Source organism: Falco rusticolus, chromosome 15 (assembly GCF_015220075.1).
Source record: "Falco rusticolus isolate bFalRus1 chromosome 15, bFalRus1.pri, whole genome shotgun sequence".
Taxonomy (NCBI): Eukaryota; Metazoa; Chordata; class Aves; order Falconiformes; family Falconidae; genus Falco; species Falco rusticolus.
The window spans coordinates 14,571,126-14,597,989 of NC_051201.1; the positions used below are offsets into that span (position 1 = coordinate 14,571,126).

At 42.9% G+C, this 26,864-nt stretch overlaps 1 protein-coding gene across 3 annotated transcripts in view; it reads right to left on the reverse strand.

Moving 5' to 3' along the window:
• MYLK3 (myosin light chain kinase 3) overlaps positions 1–26,864 on the reverse strand; it is a 37,771-nt gene that overhangs the window by 5,604 nt on the left and 5,303 nt on the right. The window contains exons 1-11 of one of the 3 annotated variants that reach the window (XM_037408691.1): positions 16,582–17,162; positions 14,072–14,137; positions 12,985–13,075; positions 11,237–11,675; positions 7,748–8,307; positions 5,908–6,013; positions 4,724–4,817; positions 4,294–4,403; positions 2,902–3,043; positions 1,809–1,879; positions 264–392 (exon numbers count right to left, since the gene is read on the reverse strand). In XM_037408691.1, coding sequence (XP_037264588.1) covers positions 264–392; positions 1,809–1,879; positions 2,902–3,043; positions 4,294–4,403; positions 4,724–4,817; positions 5,908–6,013; positions 7,748–8,307; positions 11,237–11,675; positions 12,985–13,075; positions 14,072–14,137; positions 16,582–17,094 — 2,321 coding nt within the window. In that variant the 5' untranslated portion in view covers positions 17,095–17,162. Of the gene's footprint in view, positions 1–263; positions 393–1,808; positions 1,880–2,901; positions 3,044–4,293; positions 4,404–4,723; positions 4,818–5,907; positions 6,014–7,747; positions 8,308–11,236; positions 11,676–12,984; positions 13,076–14,071; positions 14,138–16,581; positions 17,163–26,864 lie in introns of those variants that run through there. The other 2 variants (XM_037408690.1, XM_037408689.1) reach the window with 2 other exon arrangements.

Below are 26,864 nucleotides of genomic sequence, written 5' to 3' on the forward strand. Positions count from 1 at the left end.
AAGGCGACCTGACCCATTTTACCTTGCTGAATAAGGTAGTACAGAAGAACGTTTATATATTTATTGAAAGGATTATTTGTTATTTAGAGATGCTGTACGCACAGAGAGGTGCCTTCGCATTAAAGGGTGGGGGGTTTAACAGAAGGAATTGGGAGGCACCACACCAGCCGGGCTCAGCACTCCTGCTCTGTGGAGCCCCTGCACCCGCGTGCTCTTGCCGACCCTTTGGTGCCACCACCGCCACCCCTCACAGGGCTACTCACAACATATACGTGATGACGCCTACACTCCACATGTCCGTTGGGAAGGAAACAAAGTCATAGTTCACCACTTCAGGAGCCAAGAACTCCGGAGTTCCAAAATTAACCTTCAGTTTCTCACGAGGTTTGTACCTTCACCAGAAAGAGAGAGCCATCAGTGCCAGCAGCGGGCTGGGGAACACCGCGCAAGCCGAAAAATCCAGGCTTTTTGCTGTGTGAACACAGCAGAGCCAGCATAGCAGACTCCCCAGGCAATCAGGACAGCATTAAAGTCTTTAAAGAATAAATTGGTGAATTTTGCTGTGACTTCAGGTGAATATACCATCAGCTGTCCCTTCACCTGAGAAAACCAGAAGGAAGACCAAGGGCAATGAAACCTGCAAAGGCCACCCCCCCGGGGTGACAGCAGCTTTATTCTCTGCCAGGCTGCACAGGATGCTTTCCAGCAGATGCTGTCCAACATAAAAACACATAAAGCAGCTTCCATTAAAACAGGTTTGGAGAGCATTTGCTTAGCGGGATGCACCCGGCTGCAGCTCAGGGTAAAGGGCTGTGTAACAGATCCCAGCACAGTGTAACTGCTAAGGTGGGACTCTGGAAAGGATTGTTTGGGCTTGGTAACAAGTTATACAGTGATCCCACGCAGGGAGAAAATGATTCTGTTCTGTCTCCGAAAAGGGAAAGGTTACAAGACTGAACCAGCAGTAACTGTCACTGATGGCAGCTGGAGTCACATTTGTGTACAGACAGAACAAACCATTAAAGCATTGCTTTTACGTCCCTGTTTCCTGGTAGATCTTGTCATCAAAACTGCTTAGTTGAAGTTTGTATCTTTACCCTCCCTATTAAAAAAAAAAAAAAAATCCACCCAAACTTTGATATATCCATTTCTGTTTTCATAAAATACTTCTAAAAGAAATAAGTCCTTGGACAGATACTTACACACAGGTAAGTACAGGTAGGTACATTTACGCATGAACATGCCAGGTTTTGGCTTTAGAAAAGCCTCAAAGGGTTTAGAAAAGCAACAGAAATGTTATTGTTCATACTGGTATACTAACATGAGTCATTCCTTTTTATTCTAGGGGAACTGATTCATGCTCTCACAGTGCACAAAGTAAAAAGAATGGAGAAAAGTCCCCATTTCTCTTCTCTGAGGGTTTCCTGTTGCAAACATGCTTCCCCCCTGCCCCCCCATTCAATCAACTTATCTGTGTAAGAGTTTAGCAGATAATTTCCACAGCTAGGACCTGCACAATAAAACTCAGCAGTCAAGAAGACTCCAAGAGCCTTCATGGAGTCCCCAGAGTAAAGCTCAACGCGGGGAATCATTTAGAGGTAATTGGAACAGCAGTACAGCTTTATCCAACAGAAGTTTTATTTGAGTAGTAATTAGATAATTAATGCACACAGCAGAAAACTCATGCCTACAGCAGCATACTGCTTAGCTCATTCACACAGCAAAATTACCCCGAGAACTACCAAAACATACCAGAAGTCTGTGGATTTTGGGTTTTTTTTTACATAAACTCATAACTGAACTCTTACCTCCTTGCTAATCCAAAGTCAATTATTTTAATCTGGTTTCCTGTGTGATTTACACATAGTATGTTTTCAGGCTACAAAAAGAGAAGAGGGTATTTTAAGACAGCAAAGGTATAAAAAAAATCTCAGAGATTTTAATGACAACTTTCAGTATAATACTTTTCCTTCTGTTCCTATCATGGGAGAGAAGGATTTGACTAGCATACTAAATTAGTGAAGGTTTCGTTTTGAATCTCCCATAAAGAAGTTTAACTTCTGTTCCTGTATAACAATATTCCTCTATTTGACCACAGGTGACAGATTTTGAAACAGAAAGGCTTCCCTGTATAAACAGTAAAGTCAGTCTGATGGTTGAGGCTTACACAAAGTATAAAAGTAACTATACAAAGTCACAAGAAATGTGCCAAATGCACCTTTTGGTTTGCCCACAAAGGCAAAATTTGGTTTTCCCAGTAAGAGCATTTTGCAAGGTGGGGATGGGCAGGCTGACGGTGTCCAAACTTACAACTGCAGAACTGTCTGCTGGCCAACCCAGTCTAATAATTTATGTAAGGTTCTGTATCAACAAGCAATAAAAAAAAAAAAAAAAATAAATCAGTTGCTATTTCTGTTCCAGAAGACCAGTTACGAAGGGACTATTAAGAAAACACTGTCATTTTACTGCAGTCCAGTTACAGGCAGTAAAAAGTACAAACAATAGGAAGATGGTTAAATAAGTATTTGAATACAGTTACAGGTGGGTAGGGGGAAGCAGAGGGGAGACTGCAGGCATTTTCTACCCAAAAACGTTTTTGGGTGTGGTTTTTTCATTGATAACAAAAGGGCATTGCTTAATTCCACACAGAATAAAAAACTCCTGATTTAAGAGGCGCAAAAGCACAGATTCCTGTTCACTTCACTATTCTAAGCAAGCTACCAAACAGGCATTGAAAAAAAAGTAATGAATCTCCAGAGCTCCTTTCATTGTGCTATTGAATTAACCAAGTCTATTCCTTTACGATGTAAGTCCATGAAATAAGAAATTACTTTTGTAATTAAAGACTCTGGTGGTCCAAACCACAGCATCACTAAAAAGCAGAGAGTACAAACTACTGACCTTCAGATCTAAATGGAGAATATAATGCTGGTGCAAGAAGTGGACTCCTTCACAAATCTGTTTGGTAAACAGGATTGCATCCAACTCCGTTAGATTGTAGTTTTCATCTGTGATCCGGTCAAATAATTCACCACCATCAAGACTAAAATTTTGACATAGAAAAGTGTTACAACACCTACAATCCCTCATACACTCAATTTACTTCCAAGTTGGGAACTTAGGCTCTCTAGTTTGGTAAGGGTCCTAACAACACATCCAATATAAAGTGTATCAGTAGTCTCAATGATTTCAGGAGATTTATTTCTGAGCATGAAATTAGGTATCAACATAAATTCAAAAATGGAAAAGTTGTTCCTAACGTTTTTGGGGGGGGAATAACGTCCAACCCAGCCCACTGGTGATCCGATGGGGACCTGAAGAACCCACAGAGAGTACCAAAGGATCTATTATTCACTCCTCCTACTAGTCTAGAGAAAATAAGTCTTCAACCTATAAAATTTACTAAATGAAATTTCTCAAAGTGACAGCTATTTTACATGAGCTAACAAATGAACTTACTTCTGCACAAAAATTAAGAGAAAATTACCTCAGGCATATAGTCTCTAACAAGGTGTTCCAAGGTAAAAACTTTAGGTATTACTTTCAATATACACATTTTAATTGTCTTATTATGTATTTGCTATTTTATTTTGGATCCTTTTTTCCTTCATGTCATTAACAATCACTCCTGTAGCAGAAGCTTTGTAAAGCAGTACGCCACTACGCAGAAAAGGCAGCAGGTATACGTCATGAAAACTCCCTTTTGTGAATTCCGTATTTGATACAGATTAAAATTCTTATTTAGCTTCAAAAGGGGAGACATTTTTATTAATCCTAAAGTTATTCAGAGGTGGCAGACCATGCATATAATTAATTACCTTCCTACTTTCTCCTGGTCTTTTCTAATTCTACTTAAAAGACCTCACTCGTCCTCTTGTCTGGGTCTCTCACCTTCACTCTCCCCCTAATATGAGATTTTATTTACCCACAACACTTTTATGTAATTCAGCAGCTAGGGACAATCTTGGGGCCTCTGAGTTAAACTTAAATTATAAGAGAACCATAGTGAAGTTCCATTCATTAGCAACCTTGCAAATTGGTCCATACTCTCGAAGACGGCTGCCTTTCTTGTCATTTGTTTCAACTGTAATCTCACCAAATATATAGGTTTTAACCTGAAGAAGTTACCTTTAAAACATATTTTGTTTTTCCTTCTAAAAATGAAATCAATTCTCTCTCAGGCTGGGAAACCACTCAAGCCTTCTTCACGCCCCAGAATTATCATTCGCCATTCCCTTTAGCGACCTGAGAAAACCCAAACATCTGACAGTTCCTGAAATCCTTTAAACTTACTATTCCATGATCAAAGTGATGTTATTTCTGGCTTCAAAAGCATCATAAAGCTGGATCAGATTCACATGATTTAATTGGTTCATTATGTTAATTTCATTTTTTACTTCCTCCTGAAAAATAAAAATAAATCAGAGAAAACGAGCAAAATATGCTCCTTAAATCCCACTATATTCAAATACAAGTATTTGTAAAACTCAGTAACAGCTACACCACGGGTCTCGTGTGAACGGGAGGTTTAATCACAAAGATGGGAGATGACAAACAATTACGTAAGGGCCAAGCTGCTACTTACTACAACAGATTTACAGTGTCTGGTACTACCCAACACTAAGGGGCCCCTTAGGGGCCAACCCGGGGAAGGGGCGTCGAGGTGCCTGCAATAAGGCCAGGTTTAGCGTGTGCTCGCTTGGGTTCACAGCGACGTAGTTACCCTCTCTTTGGCTCCTTTCACTTTTATGATTTTGGCTGCCAGGTTGAGACCAGTCGATATTTCCGTGCACTTATGAACTTGCCCAAAACGCCCCCTGTGGATACCAAGGAGAAGAGGGGAAAGCGGCTTAACACAGCTCACCGCAGGAACTTTTCATACAACTATTCTTATCGTTGATTAAAAATAGCACAGTACAAAGTGAACAGAATCAGGTGGCCGGCAGCATGAATCTCCTCTTTCTCTCAGCTTACGAAGGATTAGTTTTATCTTTCCAGCCAGTTGTTCGATGCTTACATTAAAATATTATGCCCCCCCTCGCATCACTACATTTCACTGCGGCACGATGACCTGATGATATTCTTTTTCGGTTCTGTAACTGTACCCGCTCGCTGTCCTTCAGTGATGCGTTAGTGGGTATATTAACAAGAATATTTCTGTCCTTATCTCATAACTTTTTAAATGACCGTAAGACCAGTAACTGTAGCCACTCCGCAGACCGCATTTCTTGCGCGTCCTAAATTCTCTCCCATGTTGCCCAGATACATTAATGCCCCTTGGGATGATTTTGAAACACCATCTTCTCTGCTATTGCATCACATTGCTTATACTTATTAAGCTATATTTGTACTTGGATCAACCTGTAAATCAAGCCTTCTTGTCAGATAAGTAAGCATACAAGAATACAAAGGCTGAAGCAGCTGCAGTCTTCCTATGAGTGAAAACTAAACATAAGGTCAAAATAATTAAAACTTCTCCCTTAGTTTCCTTTAACATGCAGTTCAGCATGGAAAAAAGATTTTGGAAGCTGCCTGACCTAATGGGCTTTGCTGACTTCAGATGCTCCAGACCTGCCTGCCTGAAGGGTGCAGGTGTCTCATGACACCAGCTGCAGCCAGGATTATCCTAACACACACGAAAAACAGTCAGCCAAGATCACAGTCACCGAAGGGACAGGCCTCCCCCCCCCCCCAAAAAAAAAATCAACAGAAAGTTGATACAAGGAACCCAGCAATTTTGGTAGCACAAAAGGTCTCAAGGATGAACGTCCGGCAGCAGTGAGCTTGTATGGGCCTCAGCCACGCGTGCCCTGGGGCTGCCTGAAGAAGACTGCTCTAGCTCTCCAGTGTATTTCTTTATGCCTTGGCTACCAACAACAGTACAGCATGAGGGACAGGGACACTTACCCCCCCAGTACTTCGTGATGACACACCGAGTAGCACGTTGTCACCTCTGTTTGCTTGACACTCACAATGCGATGTTCGAAAGGCGCAGGAGGGGAAGGGCTGTCATCTAAAGAGGAGACAAGCTGGTCACTGAGATGTTTCTGCACACATCACTCAGCGTCACCTCCCTAATACGCAGGACACACGCGTGACCTTGTTGTGTTTGCTAAGTGTAATGAGAAATCTCAACTGCCCTCCACGCTCCCAGCACCCACAGCTCCACAAAAGCAGCCTCTCTTGCTCCTCGCGCCTTCAGCATCGCTGTTCCTGAACGGATGAACTCAGTTGCTCAGAGAGGTGTCACCGATGCAGCCCTTGGTGCTTCTGTGGCTGCGGGGCTCTGCAGGAGAAACAGCCGTGGCCAACAGAACCACCTGGACAAGCCAGCCTCTGGCCGCTGCTGCTAAGCTGCTAATGCAAACACTTAAACCAGAACTTTAAAGTGCACCACCCTTTCTCCCATCTTTTCCTCTTTGCTTCATGTTCCTCTACCACACCGTCATTTTTTTCTGCTACTGGAATTCAGAGCAGCACTGAAGTCACCTGGATAACATTAAGCATGTGATTCCTTCACTATTTTCAGAGTAGCATGCAAGCAAAAAAAACCATTGCATTTGCAGCTAGCCAAAGGAGGGAGGTGCTGAAAATAGCCAAAATCTCTGTTACTTCAAGACTTATACTGCTAATGCCATTTTATTGATGAGGAATAAGGGCCCTGAACTGAGAACAAGATCCCACCTCCTGTATCTCAACCCTGTTTTTTTACTACAGTAAAGCCACTGGACACCTTTAGAGAATCAGCATCTTAGTTTATGCATTAACAGAAGAGGTCACCTGAAAAACACATCTGGAAACTTGGAAAAAACTACACTCAGTCATCTTTCAGTCATCATATGGCAGCTGGAAAGACCAGCACAAACACACAGCACTGACAAACGATGACAGTTATTGGTAAAATCAGGAAGCTTCTCCTAGCAGTGAGATTTTTGCAGACAATGTCCAAGTTAAAGCTGCAAACATTAGCATGACAACTCTGAAGTTTAATCAGTTTATGGGAAGCTAAATCAGTTAACAACGATACACTTAATGTCCATGTTTTTCTAGGGCAAAGCTTCCATAAACCCACTTTCGGCATCCCCAGTTCAAAGCAATTTTACAATTAATCTCCAGACACCTCGGGCTGCAATTTAACACTTGATTGAACTCATCTCCAGCCACTGCTGAGAAAGCTAGATCCAGGTCAGGAAATCTACCCATGTATGTACTTTCTAGAACACACAAACATTTGTGCTGCCAGGAGAGAGTACTCCCTGAAACAACGCAATGAAGTGTTCACACAGTAACTGGGAAAAGATCTATGACCCATAACACAACGAAGACCAGAGCAAGATACTCTTTTTTTTTTTTTTTTTTCCTGCACTCTTTGCTGCTCTCTGGGTCTCCAGTCCCTAGCTACTAAAGCATACCCGGTTGGCATACTCTTAGATTAAGCATTTATTCCTTATGGTAAGGAAAACTGAATTTTTTCCAGAACTTTTCTCCCCAAAACACATTTCAAAAGGAAAATTACTGTTAAAAATTTGTAGAACCTTTAATTCACTTGTTACTTACATAGTCAAAGACACCCATGGCAATATGCTCTTGAACTGCAGGACACAGATGGTCTACTGAGCACTCCTCCACCATTTGTGTGTGTATGTATGTGTATATATATACACACACACACACGCACACACACCCCACACACGAGTACCACAAAATCCTCAACGTAAGTTCCCAAGAGTAACTGCAAGCAACTTACCGATGATCATTTCATCCTGTGTGGGATGCTCTTTGCTGGCTTCCAATGACTCAGCCTCCTCCGGTGCTGTTCCTGTACACTGACGAGCAGCATTTTCACTTCCCCCTGAAGATGCAGACTCAGGTTCTCTCCTCTCACAGTTGGTATCTGTTGGGGATTCTTCTGCTTTTGCCGTTTCTTGATGGATTTTCACTTCTTTTGTGGGCTCCTTTGCAGAGGTACTCTGTGAAGTTGTGGGCTTGCGTTTTAATTCGGATTTCTCTTCAGCCTTTTTACCTGGTTTGGGCTGGCTGAGTAATGTCTGTTGCTTCCCTGTTCGAGGTGCAAGTTCATTTTGCTTATTGTCCCCTTTCACTTCTTGCTTTGGCTCAGTGCTGATGATTTTAGGACTCTGTTGAAGCTTTAACTTGTCAGGCAGCTGTTTGGCTCCTTCCACTTCTGCTGATGTGGAAGATGAGGATTTTACTTTGGGACTTTTACCTCTCAGATCATTTAAGTTTCCTTCCTGCGTCACCTCAATCTTTTCTTTCATTTCAGTCATACGCATATTGACAGATATCCTGCAGAGCAAACAGTTGACATTTTATGCAGGTGACTACCCTTGCTTTTCTAACTTTGTGGGGGAAGAAAAATCCATAAGCTTCCAAAACCTCAGGTTTCTACAGTCAGAGAAATCTAAACCGTACCAAATCCTCTCAGGAAATGCTCACAGCACTAAGGGAAGAGCACCAAAAAGCACGCTGATGCTTCTTCTGTGTCCTCATCTGCGTATATGCTTGCCTTCTGCCAGACACAACCCTGCCCCCCCCCCCCCCCAAAAAAAAAAAAACACAACAAAAAAAAATGCTCACACTGCAAAGCGTTAATCCCACAGGTGAAAGTTTACCCACTTTTTGCACATGTTAGGGTTGGTCAATAAAATACCACTCATCCGGGCAGAGAGAGGGTAGCGATTGCCTTCACAAGTGACAGGCTGATTATGGAAATGGGCGACTGCTTATATGGACCTACAAACCCAAAGGTCCATCCCAGTCCTCTTCCACCTGGCTGACTTGCACGCTCAAACGCCTGTGTGTGCATCTTCTGAAGGGACAGCATTCTTTCCACGGCTTTCTGTTAAAAATCTAACTTTCATAAACTCTTTCACTCCACCAATACTAGTTGCCTTGGCATTCTAGCTACTGGAAAAGTCTAATCATTTTTTTTCCTCTTGCGTTGCCTAAGAAGAATACATACAGGTTAAAACCAATTGTCTCTGCTCCTAAAATCCATCAAAGACATTTGTGTGGTAATTTTTGAGTCAACTGTTACCACTCCAACTGTCATAAGCACGCAGTCTGATTCCAGCGGGGCTGAACTGAAACTTGTGAGGTTGTAAAGTAAATTTTACATAACAGCAAATTAAGAATATTTCTGATGTCTAGGAAAGAACGGACCTCATTATCACAAAAGTTCTTGCTTCCTTCAGCAGAGGAACATTATTACAAAAGATGTTACAAAAGAAAATGTTTCTGCTTTTGCGTAAGAGTCTGCAGATTCTAATTTTCAGCACCTTGACCACCCTTGCACGTGCTATGGACCTAAGCTGCACTGGGGTGAGCTATCAGAGCAGCCCAACACAGCTCGGAGCAAACACCTCCACTGCTATCGAGACCAGCCTGAACTCAGTAGGACTCTTGGGCAAGTCTCCAGGCAGGGAACACAATGTTCTTCTGCCACTTCCGCGTGGGCTTCCAGACTTCATTAAAAGTCGCATTCATTTTAGAGAGGCCTTTACCACCCTCGTGTGACTTCACACACAAAAGCACACCAGGTACCCCGTGTGGAGCTTACTCCAGGCTCTGCCTTCCAGTTATCTGCCAGCCTCCCTCCTCCCAAGCCAAGGCTTTTGGGGCTCAGGCACCCCCCTGCCCAAACCATCCAGCTGCTGCAGAAGCTGCTGCCCATCTCCAGGTTCACCACCTGGCGTCAAGATCAACCAGCACCAACTTCCAAGGGGCAGCAGCAACTCTTCCTCCAGGACTTTGCAAACACCTCGAGCCACCCTCACGGCACAGCACGACGGGCACAGCCTCCAAGGCAGCGCTCGGGCAGGCAGCTGGGACGGACCCTCTCGGGACGCTGAAGCACAGCGCAGTGCAAGCAGCTCGCCAGCCGCAGCCCAAAACCCACCGGGGAAACACAGGGAGGTCCCTCTCGTCATAGCGGTACCACAGAAACCAGTTTGGACAATGTCTATAAACTGTACATAAAGTTGTTCCTGAATGTCTGAGAAGAGGCCACAGTAGTGGAAGCTTCTGCTTTCTCCTGCCACATCCTTACACTCAGCCTCTTAGGAGAAAAATATCCCAGATGCCAGTCTGCAGTGAGCCCTTTCCCTTGTGCAGCTTATGTCCTGATATCAGGACAACTTTCATTCATTTTGGTAATTTATTCTTCATTCTCTCTCCCTTTTAAAAAAATAAATAAATTCTGTAATCCCAGCAGACACTCATAGCACAGGAAGATTTAAGTTTCCATCCTATATTCACAAGTACCGCTACAAATTCAAAGTTTATAAAGTACATATACACAAAAGTAGTGTCACGTTCTTGTCTGGGCTTCAGGCACTGATTTGTACACATGAACCATGGGGAAATTCCATCCAAATTAACATACCTACCTATATCTATCTATCTATCTATATATATATCCATTACCCATACATACAACACATAGACATACACAAACAACTTTCTATCTACCAGCCCATACAGAGAAGGCAAGGCAGTTAAAATCTGCCACAGAATTTCCATCTGTTGGGGTTTGGTTGGTAGGGTTTTTTTTTTTGGTTGGGGGGGTTTGTTTGTTGTGTGGGTTTTTTATTTAAATAAATGGAATAAAAACCAAATCCTAAATAAATAATTCAAAAGGAAATGGATTATGAAAGGCATATAAGTCTTTTGTAATGTGAGGAAAAGATGAGACTAGTAGATATTAATAAGTGAACAATCTGGTCATGTCTTCAGGTGACCATGGCATTAAAAAAACCCACAAAAACCACCAAGGACAGCAAATGAAACAAGTTGCTTGGTTCTGTCATATACTAGTAAATATCTCAAATTCCTTTCACACCCCCCCAGTTATAGAAACAGAGGAATCAGAAAGGAGTGAATGGTTTATAAATGTCCGACTGTCTGAGCTACACTAGGGTGGTCAGCTTTGTATCTCTAATACACAGAAGCACCAATCATAGAAGAAGTCTCCCATACATCCAGCCCTCTGACACCCTGGCTTCCCAGAAATTCACAGAGCCTTTGTTGCTGTGAGTTTTCTGCCCTACCCATTTGTAAGGTCTCACCGCTCCTACCCTAGCACGGCTGGTTTTTCCCTGGATCGTGCCTTAGCAGGAGCTGCCTCCTTTAGCGACTTGGCTCTCCGTTTTATTTTTCCCTTTTAACACATGAAATGGTTTCAGATCACACAGAAAGCCACCAACAAGGCCATTACCTGGTATGTGTCACTTCACACCCTGCGTCAGATACGGCATGGGATGCAGAGGGCACAGCTTCCCGGGATGCCGCACGTGATGATGGAGGTTTGTTTTCATTCTTCCTGAGTTTCTGATGAACAAGCTGCTCGTGGCACTCATCTAGGCGTGGGGCTCTGTCCGTATCGTGTGCTTTAGCAGGAACATTTTGGTTGTCTACGTGATCTTTATTTACCAAGGGAAGACCGTTGTGTTGATTCAAAGCTTTGACACCAACATCCTTTTGCTGTTGACAGCTCTTAGAGCTGTGTGTTTTGCCAGCACCTTCCACTACTTGCTGCTGCACCGTCCTCTCTTTAACTTGGGCTTTGGAGCCAGCTTTGTGGGCTACGGTGCTAGAAGTGTTCACCTTCTCACATGCTCCCTCATTTTCATCCAGCTTTTTCCCACTTCTTGTCTCTGAATAAAATAAGCCATTAATAAATTAGCCCTGACAAAACTGATGTTAAAACAGAGAGGGAATTAAGTAACCCACCATGCAAAATAACCTACACAGTTACGTACATCTGAAAAGGCAACAAGAAACCCCCTGAGAGGTTTACAATCCTTACACCAGCAGGCTTGAGACAGCCATTATTAACGCTCACGGTTTCATCAGAGGTTTACCTGCTCTGCTGGCTTTCTAGCAGTGTTACAGGCTGCATTTGGAGTTCCATAAAGCAAACAAAAAAATCCCGCAAGGCTCAAGCTCACTGCCTCTAAAATCTGAAAGCAGTCTGCGGGAAAATATACCAGGTAGTTCAGGCACTTCAGACCCATCCAGGGCCTCCTGAACCTGATAGATCCTCCACTTAATACCCCTCTACGCTCTAATCAGAGGGGTAGAGAGACACTGAACAAGACTCCAAGTGACACCGGGGCTTGCAACAGCACCTCTTGCATTTTCCACAAAAGGACAAGAAGGTTCTTCAGCACCTTCTCATGACAGTGATTGTGAATACTAACAGTAGAAGTTTCTAGGGTAACTTCTTTCGGGATTGGGCACGCACAGGTCACTGGCAATCAAGGTTAGTTCACAACTCCATGTAGCTTTTGAGTCAGAATTGTGACCGCCTGCTTTATTTTTGTCGCTTCCTAAATGATGAAGCTAAAAAGGGGATCGCCCTTAACTTAAAGGATTCGCCAACAGTTTGTGAAGACAACAGCATGACAGGGCCTGCTCAGCATCACACTCACCCCTGCTGCAACTCCATGGGCATTGTAACGGATGCAGCAGAGCAATGCCCTGACAGATACCTCCTAAATAGGAATCTAGCCCTGACATAGCAATGAAACCAGCTGATCAAAAAAAGATACCCCCAATGTCAACATGTCCCTTTTTCAGAGAGGGGGAGGGAGGGCTGGTTCAGATGTGTTAAGGGAAAAGAATTTATTAGGTTGGCTATGTGATATGGCCACCACCTTCTTGGTATCTCTGAACAAGTATCGCTCTCAGTTCAGCTCACTAATTCCAAAGCAAAGAAACTGTGCAGCCAAAGGTGCTGCTTTTAGTTTCTTCACCTTCCAGCATTTTGTGAGGTTTGATCTGGGGGAAGGATCATCTTGCAGAGGAGGGGAGAACAACTCTATCTCCCCAGTACTGGTGAACAAAGTTACTCAATTACATTTGAGTAATTCAGACAGCGGGAAATAGCAGGCTATTAATTTCCAGTTTGTCTGCTGCATATTCTAGAGTCCAAGGTTGTAGCATGCCTGGAGTGATACATACCTTCCAGAGCCTTCTTGCTTTCAGTTTGGGTCCCTCTGTTACTAAGCACATGCTTCGGTTTTGCACCACTCTCCTCGGACTTATCTTTAGCCTAAAAGTGACAGGGGAGCACAAAAGTAAGAGTTATGTCCAAGAGTGTTTATTTCCCACTAGGTTCCTCCAACTATGTAGGTGTTCAGACTCTGTAAAATAGAAATGAACACCTCTGATCTTCTGGATTTCTAGCTGCTGCTGTGTTTACTCCCTTCTTCCAATCTCTGCCCACTTTTGCGGACAAGCATACTTCTAAAACAAGATGACACAGAATAATACATTACCTCACCGTTATCCAATATTTTGACTGTCAGAGATTCAGCCTCCTTCATCTTTACTCATACTGATTAAAAGCCATGACATGTGAAACATAAAAGAGATTAGAAAAAGAAATTATACTGTATCTCTGTTGTTTTTTGGCTGGTGACTGAAAGATAAGCAACGTCTCTGAAGATATGGTTAATATATTTGTCTCAAGGCATCGAAAGATTCATGGTGTGAGCTATGATAGAGATGCTACCAAAAAAAAAGCCTCTAGCTTTATAGTTACTCTTGTGCACATACTTGACATTACATTTGTCACCTTTGGCGTGGTTAAAAACAGGCCTACTGCCTTTCAGAAGCAAACTTATTTTTAAGCAAATTTCTTCATCCAGTTAAGAAAGCACAGAGGAGGGATATTTTTTAATAGCACCACTGAGCACTTCACAGCTGTACATTTGAAATCAAATTAAAACCAAGTAACTAATATCTAGCAAAAAGCGTTACATGAAAAAGCGTAAAAGTTCTTGGTTGATATATTGCTAAAATCTAGTGATAAGCAGACTCCTATCCTTATTTGTACAAGCAAATAATTAACATTTTAAATATTTCTACAGATAACTCTGGTTACAAGATTGCTGCAAATCAGCACCTTCATCTGTTAGTAAAAGCAGTTAAGGATTTCATGCTCCAACCACATAAATTCCACAACAGAGCACCCACCCTCCTCCCCGACCTCCCCCTTCCCAAAAAACAAAACACCCGTAGAGTAGAAGTAGTAAAAAATCATTACCATTTTTATTACAGCTCTAAGCAAACCTGCAACAATGACCAGGGGGAACATTATTCTTGCAAAATCCTAGGTGCAAAGAAAGCCTTGGATAAGTGACAGTTTAATGCTGGTGGGTTTTTCTGTCTGGTTTTTTTTTTGGTTTGTTTTTTTTTTTTTTAAGTAAGAAGTTATAGGTTTGGATCCCATGAAGCTCAATTCATAGTCTTTTAATAATTTGACTCCAATCCCACAAAACTTCTTCCATAAGCATTCCCATGGCATCCCTGGAATGCTGTCATACCATCAACAAACAGCTTCACCCAGAAATGAAAACATGACCTCCCCACTCCCACCCCCATACTGAGTAACTTCGCACTAAGCCAGCTCCGCGATAAGCAGCACACTGTTACAAAACAGCAAAAGCTGGAAAACAGAAACAATCAGGTAGCAAATTCTTTTTATGTGCAGCTGTGGAGCCCTTTGGCCATGTCTACACTGCTATCATAAAACAGGCTGCAAAAACCAGACCGAAGCTAGCACATGGCTTAGCGCAAGCCAATTTGTTTTTAAATTCAACCGTGCTACGCTCCACGTTACCCCAGCTAGGTCACGTACATACGCTACCTCACTAATTCTAGTTCAAATAGCACTCAGCAGCCTGCGATCAAAATATCTTAAGGTCTTACCATTGACCTTATGCTCCAATTTCCAAAACTGGTCATGACCAGAAACAAAAAAAGGAGAACAATGATGGCCATGTTGCAAAACTGGAGGTAGCCAAAAAAACTCTCAGTTTGCTCGACATATAATACAAAATACTCCTTGCTTGCGCTGTTCTACAGTTGAGGAGTGGTTAAAGCCTGGGACACAGACCTCCACCCCACCCTAGTCCATCAGGTCACCAACAGCAGGCCAGTCCACCTCTCAGTCTCCATCCGCCCACCCGTAAGACCTGGATGAAGTTCTGACCTCCTCCTACCCCCTCTTTTGCAAACACCGACGAGGAGGCAGCACACAGCGGCTAGCTGACAACAAATCCTGACAGTATGCGAGAAGTCCATGTGCAACAGCCCTCCAGTATCCCTCACGTCACCTCCCTTTATTTACATCCCCCCTTACTGCTCTTTTCACTTAGACCCTGACCATCTGGAAACACCACTATTTTATCATCTTTATACCCCCCTTCACCTGGCCGCTGGCATGCCAGGCGCCATCAGGTCAGTTCGAGACGCGAACCCTGCGGAGGGCTCTGCGGCAAGCTGTAACAATGCAGCTCTAACCAGAACGCGCCAAACTCTTCCATTTCTCAAAGAATCTGTAGAACTGAAACTGGAACCGCAAGCAAGCACAAGCTTTGTATCTGTCCAGAAGTAGGACTGACACCTAATGTATGACTAGTTGTTCCCAATGTTAATGCAAATCCTTTATACGTTCTTCTGTCTCCTAACAGTCTAGCTCACTTGTCAGCCTCTGGCACAGAAAAAGGGAGACCAGGAGAGCGTTCAGAAAGCCTGAAAAGGTATGCTAGCACCTAGCATTGCTCTGTTCTTGTAAAAGTTTAGGCGCACCTCCCACCAAAACATTCTACAGTTTTGGTGAAAAATATTTGGATTAAGACACAAACGGACATTTGCATTTGAGCTAAGTTCTCTTTACTGTAATCACACCTCTACATACACGGAGATTCTTGGAATGAACAAATTATTCCAACTCTTGCAGGTTTCCTCCCCTTCTTCACTGCTGTAGGATACAAGCCATAGTGAAAACTGAAAACTCTCATTAGCTAAAACTAATTCCAGATGCCCGCAACTTTTAAAAACAAGGTTAATCAATTCCAGAACACCGTATCAAACACGTACCAGTCTCGCCTGTTCCTCCCTCACTGTCCTCAATAATTAAGAGGTGCTTTGGAATTTATGTCTAGGAACTTGAAAACACAAGAACTCTTTGATTCAAAGAGTGAACAACGTCGATGGAGTTGATAAAGTCATGGTTTCCTCACAAAGCTGTAGCTAAAGAAACTGAAGATGTCGAAGTACCTAAGTCTGCTCAGTAACATGGCCATGAGTCAGCACAGGTTTTAGCAAGCTCAGAATAAGTTCAGAATTAGTTTTAGTGTTCAGAATTCATGATCGATCAAGAAAATAGAAGCATCTTCCAACACAAAAATGCTCCCAGTATGTTACTCGTACTTTTCACTGGTGCCTCAATTCACCCGCTAATTTGAATGACAGTGCTGATCTTTGAGCACTGGTAGAAGCCGAGTTTTCCTTCACAGTAGCAATCTACTACTCGTACTCGTTCCAGGATTGCTTGGCACGCTTTGGGAACTTCAGACAAGACTGCAAGGCATGTTGTGAGCCTTGGTTGCTGCCTTCAGAGCCCCGCCATTCAAAGGTCACACCAGTAACTTGTAAAAACAACACTGAAAGGAAAACCTGAATTATACATTACGCGAGAAATCAGCAGGAGCGCCCAAAGCCCTGCTACTTCATCAAGAAAAATATGAAGAATAGCAAAACAAAACCAACCTCCACAAGGATTTCCAGCAGACTCCCCTTCTTCCAGGGCACAACACCTTTGAGAATAAAATCCACTACTTTAGAATTTTTCAGTACTTCTCCCACAAATGTAATAACTTTATCCAGTGTATCAACCCTTTTCTCTATCTTTGCCAGCCTCTCCTTATGCTTCGAGGCATCTAGCTGGGCAGCTTTCATCAACTTCAATACTTCCGAGCATATGCTCTGGATATCAGCCTGGTGAGCACTGTCCGATACCTTTAGGCCTTTTTGCATTGCATCCGTCTCATCGGGAGCTGCTCGGGATACTGTTAGCTCATTAATGCCTTTTTCTACATCATCAATGCCTTTGTTAACTCGCTGCAGTTTGCCTGTCAGATCTTCTTGGAAATGCAACAGTTTGTCCATCTTTTCATTCAAGAGATTCAGTTTTTTGTCCATCATACTTAGGTTGTTCACTTTTGTAGGCTGTAATTTTGTCAGGGCATTTCCCTCTGCAGGGTCCAAGCTACCCGCAGACATTCTGTCCAGACAGCAGGATGTCAGACAGACTAGGTTGGCTTTTCATTAATCATAAATTAGAAAATGAGAGTCTGAACGTTCATCTTCTTTAGCTATTCCTACAGCAGACCACCTCACTTATTGGAGTTGCTAGAGCGTATCATGAGATTGCTACTGCATAAAAGATTTATTTCTGTGTTATCTATTTCTTACTGCGTGCTTTCAATGATGGAAGTCATTTGGCACCAGACTGTATTTTCTTGGGCCTCCTTGACGTCACAGAACCATTTAAAATTCTTTCTCGAGTGGCTGTTGATAGGCAAGCATCTTAAAAATTGCCAATGCCTGAGCAGACCTCTGGAAGGAGGAGGATTGTTTTTATGACCAGTTTTAGTTCTGTGATAATGAAAAGAACTTGCTAGAGCATTTCTCTTCGCTAAATAGGAAAAACATAAAAATAAGTCGGTGGCCTTGTGCTAAGGCTTAGAAGAATTCAGCTTTGCAGCACGGATGCAGAACGTAGACACAGGGAGTGCTCTTTAGGTTGGCTGGCACTTGAATTTAAAAATAGAGTACAATGACAAGGATCTGAAATACGTATCTAGCACCAGCATGTCTTTGTCAACTGAAACGTCTAAAATTAAATCTTTCTCGCAGGCTATGAAAGCAAACCAAGTTAAAAAAAAAATCTTCATGAAGGCGCAGTAGAATCAGTCCAACTATCAGCATTCTTAAATCACAAATCTTACTTAAAGGACTTGTTACTGACTTGCTTTCACTTCTGAATCACAGCGTGTCTACTACAAAACTCACAGTCAGCAGAGAACTGAAAGACAGTCACTTTATACTTGCACAGCCCCCACTGCCACAGTTCTGAGTGCTTCCGAAACATTAATGAATGTATCCTCACAATACAACACAGAATGACAGCCAGTCCTCTTCCACAGAGGATGAACTGCAGCATCAAGAGATAAAACAGTTTGTCCTGTGCCAGACATGACAGTGTGTCAAACGACTGCATCTAGCTCTCCCAGGTCCCTCTTCACTGCGGTGTGTACGCAGGGCAGAAGGAAGCAAGCACCAGGGAAATACTGCTGCTGCAGGAGTCCTGGTGCAACAGAACAACAGTCACACCAAAGCCATGGGCTTTGGGACACTGAGCATCCCTTTGCCTCCAATCCTTTCCTCATTTTTGGAAGGAGCATATAAGAAGAAAGTGTAATTTTTAAAGTGAATTTGCTGTATGAGATAGGACATTCTAGAAATTAAAATCTTCCCTCTACACATTGCAGAGTAGTAGCAGCATTAAAATTACCCTCTTGAGAGGATGATACGTCCTTGCCACTTCTTTAAGACAAGGGTTTCTACCTTTACAACAAAGAAAAAAACCAAACCCCACATTTTGTTACGTGGCCATGTTAGTTCTCCTGATCCAAAAAAAAAGTATTTTGAAGTCACTGGTATTTTCACAGGGGTCTGCGAGAGTAAGGCATAAGTTTTGTGATATCACATATAATCTTACTTCAATAATCAAACATACAGTGCAGCAAAATATACAGCTCTGTCTTGAAAGTATAGGACATTGGTAATAAAAGCTTTTGAACTCTACTACTTCATTTAAAGAACCAGAGTTTTCAGCCAAATGCCTTTAAGTAATTGATTTCTTCAAGCCCACAAAGGTGCTTGATGACAAGTAATCAAAACAGGCACCATTTTTACTAAATCAAGAGTACCAGCTGAATGTTGTCCTTTCAGGGACAAAAAGAAAAAGGTAGAGTCATTAGATTGTTATATTTAAAGCCAGACAACTTGCAGCAAATATTCCAATACGGAAACCCAGCCACAGAAAGTCACCCACAGCCACATACTTAGACCTTCAGTTGCCACCACCAGTGTGCTATTACAGGCACAGCATGCCCAGCCGTGAAACAATGCAAGTACAACGAAAGTGCAGAACCGGCCTCTGCCTGTGTTTGTGGACAAATGGGAGCCTTTTGAAATCCTGAACCACCACCTTAGTTATTTAACAAGTGAGATCAAAAAAGCTGCCCCACTGTTATTTACTAGTGTTACTATTCATATAACTGATTGTTTCAGCTTCCTCAGATATAATGGACTCTAACGGTAAATGCTATGTAAAGCAAAAAGGGAACTTAAAAAAAGGAAATTTCTGAATTTATATTAGTTTACACAAGCAGACTTGCCTGACTGCAGCTCAAGGGGACGAACCATATCTTCCTACTCTAGATTCAGCCACACGCACTGTATACTCCAGCTATACGGAACAGATTTCACCACCCAACACCTACTCAGTGCAATGAGAGTTGTATAAGATGATGCACTATAGAGAATTCTTGCTACATCCAGCAAATATTCCTTGCTAGTGTTGTCTGAGGTACGTACAGGGAAGATACAGCCAAAACTGCCTCCTACTCAGATACAGCTGTTCAACTTGTAACACTCTTTACATTATACTTTGCATCCATAAGCAAGTGCAAAATCATGGGTGGAATGAAGGACAGAGAACGCTGACACCTTAACTGGCCCACACTGAAGATTTTTAAACATCTGTCACAAAGTTGTTAAGGTCAGCTTTTCTTTTTTTCTTTTAAATTTCCACCTCCCCTCTCTCCACTCCTTTTGAACTGCTGGCAAACACACAAAAGAAAAAACAGCCCCAATGGATCTGATGGTTTTGTCTTCAGGACAATAATATGCTCAAATACTGGCAGGACAAATCCTCCATTCCTTTTGCTCTGCATTACAATAGAAGGCAATTTTTGTTTGGAACATTGATTTAGTGCCCAATGTTTGGATCTCGCTTGGGCAGCCTGCAGAAAGCATTCTCTTGAGCCTTCCAATACTGAACAAAAAAATAAGAGAAAAATCCTAAATTGCCTGACTCCATACTACGGATAATGGTACATCCCTCCTTAGACATCACCAAAAAAGTATGGTTATTGTAACAAATGCAACAGCCTATTAAACTAACTTTTCCTTTGTGAGGAGCCATTGCTTGTAATGACATTTTGCACTTACATATTGCAACAGCATTGCTTCATTTTCGATACCCCCCAAACTACATCTGAAGAACTTGAAATGTTTTCTGAACCATGACCACCAGTGAACCTTGCAGGACCTCTGTGGATTGCGGAGCTATGCTCAGCCACCCCATGTTGTCATTGGCAAAATAAACCGGCGATCCACAAGGCTCCACCATAATTTGGATGTAACTGGAATAAAGCTTCTGATGATAACTGGTCTCCTGTGGATTTGTGCTTGTTTCTTCCAGGTAAACAAAAAGCCTGAGCATTGTGATCTGGAGTGAGTAGGCAACTGCCTCCGTCCCATCAAGAGCTGAACTGAAATGAACTTCTCCGATACTTGATATTTTGGAGATATTTCAAAGGTATCTCAGGAGTGCCAGATAAAAGGTACACAAACGCGGGAGAACCAGAACTACAAGTGACCTTGAACCAATGATGCCAAAGCAGCTTTATTCTCAAGGGGGAAAGAAGAATTTATTCCTCTTTGGCTTCAGCCTCACGCACACTCTCCCAGTTGTGAGGGAGATGTCCGAAAATGAGAAAAATTCACATTCAATGCAAAGAATCTACAATCTTACAGTTCAGTTATGATCCCACCTTGCTAGCTCTGACCCAAAGGATGGAAAAAACACAAAGATGGCATGAAAATAAAAGTACAAAAAAAAAAAAAAAAAAAAGAAAAATTTACAGCATGTACTAAAGTGACAGTGGAGGCTTAAGTCCCAAACAAGAAATGTCACAGAGGTTAAAACCAGCTGCTCAAACAGATCATCTCATTAGATTATTGCATTGCTTCCAACACACAGTAAAACTGGAGATGGCTGCAAATGTGTAGGTAAATGAAAATATAATCTTTTATACAGCCTAAACCAAGCCAAAGCACAATAAAGAACTTGGGGGCTCTGGGAGAAGCTTGCAGTGGCTGCAATGCAAGAGATCCTAAGGAGATAAAGAACTTAATGTGGTAAAACATCAGGAGCTCACAAAAAGAAAAACATCAAACAGCAGATAAGCTCAAAACAATCTGGCTACATCTGCTAAACATTACTCGGGGAAAATAAATAACTTTTACATATTTAGAAACCAGCTGTCAACTTTTTCAAGTTACACTGAAAGATCTACTTAATCTACATCTAGCTGCTGCAGCTCATTAACATGCACTGCTTAGTTTTCCACCCAGAAATTGAAAGGGTTAACTAAGCTTTTCTAGGGCACCCAAACTCTTGAAAAATTAAGCCCTACACCGAGGAGTAATTTCTCGTGAACAGCATGTTTCCTAGACACATGAAAGGTAATAAATCATATCCACAGAGTAATGGCGCAGCAACAGACCAATTCTCATGATAAATGGCAAGCACCGAAATGGGCACTGGCTCTCATTTAGAGGAATAACTTCCAAGGGCAAGACACACCATAGTCTAGATAAGTCTATCTAGGCCAACAGCTGGGCTTCCTGCTGGGATCACCTCGTAGGTTCATAGGAACTGGCCCATACCTGCTTTAGATGGTCAGGAACCTGATATTTAACACATCGCTCATGTCAGCTGCTGGTTGAAATCCACCTGCACAATAACAGGGTCTACAAAGCACCACCAGTCTCCCCAGGTGACCGTGGCACAGCCCAGCCAGCATGGGTCCTGCTTGACAGACCTGGCCTCCCTCTGTGACAAGGTGACCCACCTAGGGGATGAGGGAAAGGCTGTGCATGTTGCCTACCTGGACCTTGGTAAAGCCCTTGACACAGTTCCCCACAGCATCTCCTGGAGAAACCAGCTGCTCATGGCTTGGAGCATGTGTGGGTACAAACTGGCTGGATGGCCGAGCCCAACAAGCGGTGGTTAATGGAGTCACATCCCGCTGGTGACCAGTCACACGTGGTGTTCCCAGGGCTCAGTACTGGGGCCAGTTGTGTTTAATGCCTTTATCAACGATCTGAACAAAGGGATCGAGTGCACCCTCAGTAAGTTTGCCGACAACACCAAGCTGGGCAGGAGTGTTGATCTGCTTGAGGGTCGGCAGGGTCTGCAGAGGGGTCTGGGCAGGCTGGATTGATGGTCTGAGGCCAATTGTATGAAGTTCAAGAAGGAGAAGTGCCAGGTCCTGCACTTGGGTCACAACAACCCGATGCAAAGCTACAGGCTTGGGGAAGAGCGGCTGGAAAGCTGCCTGGTGAAAAAGGACCTGGAGGTCTTGGTCAACAGCCAGGTGAATGTGGGCCAGCAGCATGCCCAGGTGGCCAAAGCAACCTGGCTGATATCCAAAGCACTGTAGCCAGCCAGGACCAGGACAGTGATTGTCCCCCTGTACTCAGCTCTGGTGGGGCCACATCTTGAATACTGCATTCCGTTTTAGGCCCCTGACTTCAAGAGGGGCGTAGAGGTCCTGGAGCGTACCCAGAGATGGGTAGTAAGGCTGGGGAAGGCTCTGGAGCATGAGTGTTATGAGGAGCAGCTGAGGGAACTGGGGGTGTTCAGCCTGGAGAAAAGGACGCTCAGGGGGGACCTTATTGCTCTCTACAACTACGTGAAAGGAGGCTGCAGGCAGGTGCAGGTCCGTCTCTTCTCCCAGACAACAAGCAACAGGATGAGAAGAAACAGCCTCTGGTTGCACCAGGGGAGGTTTAGGTTGGATATTAGGAAAAACATGTTTACTGAAAGGGTGGTCAAGCATTGGCACAGGCTGCCCAGGGAGGTGGTGGAGTCACCATCCCTGGAGGTGTTTAAAATACACATAGATGTGGTGCTTAGGGACATGGTTTAGTGGTGGGCTTGGCAGTGCTGGGTTAACAGTTGGGCTTTATGATCTCAGAGGTCTTTTCCAACCTAAATGATTCTATGATTTCAATACCGCCTAGCTCACACCAGTACATTCCTATAGTACCAGCTCAACGAAATCTCAGCAATCACCAATATTTTTTTTTTTTTTCTTTTTCTGTATATTTAATGACAGAAAACTGTTAACACAGTAGGTTGTGAAACAGTCTTGCAAGCCCTGACTTCTTCCTCCCTTACTTTATTCCCTTTTCAAACTACTGAAACTAAGGCTAATGCTCCCAGGCAGTGGCACAGCGAAGGATCGGTTAATGAATCTGAGATCGTGTGTAGTATTGTAATGCATCTCTGTCAAGCAGCTGACAGCAGATAGCTGAACAGATCAATTATGACATTTCATTTACATCAAAGTGATGAGATTGCTAGATAACACTGCCTACCATTTGCCCACATGGCTTAACAAGAACCTTTAAGTCCTTCCTCCAGGTTACTTTGCCTCTTGGGAGGCCAAGAGAGCACCTGTTGCCCATCCACATACACTCACTTGACCCCAGAGTTTATTTTCACCCCCAAACCTGTTGCCCACAGGAACTACATCAAGCAGCTGTCTCATTACTTTTGATTTCCATTTTTTCAAACTTTTTTTTTTTTTTAAACCCAAGCAGCTACTGAACTCTTTTACCCACAGAAGAGTGGTAATCAGTAATGTGTGGTGGTAAGGATTCATCCTCCCACTCCTCCACACCGCCCAACAAAGAGCTCTTTTCTAGAAACTGAAAAGTCACGCTGCTCATTCTGCTTTCCCTGAATTTGAGTGATTTTATATCTAATGGGGTCAGTTCCTTGTAAAGCCTGCAGATTTTAATGGGCAGCCACAAAAGCTACCCTTGGATTCAAGAAGCCCCTCATTTACATGATGCTTTCTCACTACTACTAGGAGCTCAGCAGAGAACCCTAAGGCACTTTTTTTTAAACCTGCCAAAAGCTCCCGTGTCTATGGCAATTTGCTCAGGTACAACTAATTGTAAGTCAGTAGGGATCCACCACAAAGCAGAAGAATAGCCTTGGCTGTGCAGTAGTGCCGAGAGGAATAAAATTGGTAAAAACATTACTTCAGTGACAAGAATTTGCGACAGGACTCTCAGTATAAATATATAGGGAACAGATCTGTTGCATAAGAAAGGGTTATTTCTAGACAGTCAACTTTTCAGAACAAAAAATTTACATAATCCAGAGTTCACTCCAAAACATATTGAAACCAGCACAATTGTTCTTGCTGACTTGAGATTTGACTGGCTTCAAATCAAATCCCTCAGAAAAGCCTCTGCTTTGCCAGCAACACACTTTTGTTTGAGAAGATGAAAATCACCAAATTGCAATGTGCTTTGTGTTGTCTTCTGTTCCTTTCCTACTTCAGAACTTTTCAGCTTCAAGTCTGAAAAATTACCACAAAAATGCACGCACAGAGCTGCGCTGACTTGCTAATTCGCAACCATCATTTCCAACCTCGCCTTTCTCAATACCATGACTGACAATTGTTCTAAGAATATATTCAACTTTTTTTGGCCCTCCACTTATATTTCCAAAGCTAAAAGGCAGCAATACTGTTCCCCCAGCCACCCTTCTGCCTTTTGCAGTTACTGACTGAAGTATGATCACCTCCAATGCAATTTTACATCGCATTGTATTTGAAAGCGTTCGAAAAGTTAAACACAAGCACCTCAAATCCCATCAGACTGCACTGGAATCAAGCGAACGAAGTGCTCGTGGACAGCCACGTGAGAGGTGGCCTCCAGCCACTCACAAGCCATTTGACTAGACTTGAGCACGCCTTGGCTACTGACACACTCTTGGAAACCTTTCCCAAATAATTGTAACAGCAGTTAATGCCATCATTTCAGGCCTTGTGCAAGCTACAGTCTCAGTTATTGATTTTTTTCTCACATTTCCACCTGACAGTTGTTGTCGTGGCACACCAAACACCAAGTGCAGTGCTCACTGTTCCTTGCTAATAACAGGCTTTACAGAAACCTAACAACAGGGGAATTTTTTATTTTTTTAAGAACACTCCTTGACATTGCTATTTCCCACTAAAAACTAGAACACCATGTTAAGAAAATTCTAGATCAAGTAAACAGTCATCTGTCCTATAACGAAGTCTGTTATGTGCTATATTCACCTGCTGATTTAGATCCCTCTGACATTTTGCTTTGACATCATTCACAAACACAGGAATAACTTCATTAGTTCAGGCTTAATCTCAACACAAACTCTGTTTTGAAAATGATTGAGGGTAAAAGACTTTGTGTACAAAAGCTGGTGGTTCTGCAAACTCTTCTCAATAATCTAATACAGAGAAGCCACTTGCACGCCTTTAGGTGAATGTTTAAACATCTGGCAAAAACCACAGAAGATGCCGCATCCGTTTCAGATGTGCAAAAGATCGCCAGCTAAATTTATAACTGTTTTCATCAAGTTGGAAGAAAGATACAGCAAATAAAAGAATGTCATCTACAAGCTTGCCTAAAACAAAATTAGACCACATGCCGGTGAAACTGCAGAAAGCAGCTAACAACAGGCATCAGGCTTTCCAGAGCAAGGAATGAGAAGGCATTTTAAGTTTCTCTCTCCAAAGCAGATAGCTCAAGAACAGTTGGGTGTGAGTTAGAAGCCTTGAGTTAGGGCCCCAGTGGTATGACTAAGCACAGTGATCCATTTTTTCCACCTAAAGTTGGTATCTCAGTACAAATGTCTGGCAAAACCAGAAATCCAGAGCACAGGTCATGCAGCCATTTCCACTGCCATATCCGCAAGGCTTCCATGAGAACTCAGCAAGTTTTGCTTCTGAACCACCTTGCTCCTTTAGATCAACAGCCAGACTCCAGAGCATTAATTTTAAGCAACCACATCGAAGGTCCTCTGCACACATAAGAAGCTCCTGAATTAAACCTACTAAACTGTCAGTTTTGCAATTCTGCTGTTAGATCAGTGACCAACTGATCTCCAGATGCATCGCAGAGACAGCTGTGGTATAAACCCAGATACACCGATTACCAGTGCTAGGCTGAAAAAGCAGCACCGAGTCCTGGCACCATAAACCAAAAATCACTCAGAGGAAAGCAAGCAGATAATGTTATTCATAAAAGTTCCAGGATATACATGGTTTGGATTTCGTATTAGTTGATAGCAGGAGTATTTGTCACTAAAGGGTAGTAGGGCAGCGCCAGCCACACATCTAACAACAGTACACCAAGATCTTCTCAGTCTGAGAAATTAGGAGACTAATTAAAATGCTGGGCTAGATGCTGGAGAAGACTGCAGTAACATTCTGCAGAGAGGTGAGCAAGAGTCTCTACACATAGTCCACGAAAATGGTGAAAACACGGAGCTCCCTGGCTCTAGCTCAGCCACAAAAGGAGGGACTGGAACATTTTGCACAAGTTTCTCTAAACTGCATCTAGTGAAGAGTGGATCTTATGAAATTCTGCATGGACCATAACCCAGCGGAAAGCGCACTGGAACAAGCTCAATGCCCCACAGCAATGACGGGCAGCTTTCTGCCTAGCTTGCCAAGACAAATGGTCACTGACAGCCGTGGTTCAGAACTGCCCTGCGGAGCAGGATGACACAGCCAGCCATCTGATAACTTGTGCCAGTGGTTTCTGGCCCTAAGACTGATAATTCTGTATAAAGCAAACCCAGAAACAAGAAAGTCAGTCAATCATCAAAATTGTAGCAAACAATTTTCTTTTTACACCAAGAGAAGTCAAGGAAGATGCAATTCAAGCTGTGCCAATTTTTAAAGAGGATGCTGAGGACTAGCCAGGACCCTGAAGCTGAAGCTCCTCACGCTGGGCTTCTGGGGGACTTAATTTGAAACTGGGAACAGGAACCCACCAAGAAAATATCCAGAACACAGCTATTTATAGAAAAAGAGCATTTCTTTTTAATTCTGCCCCACCCCATACAATAC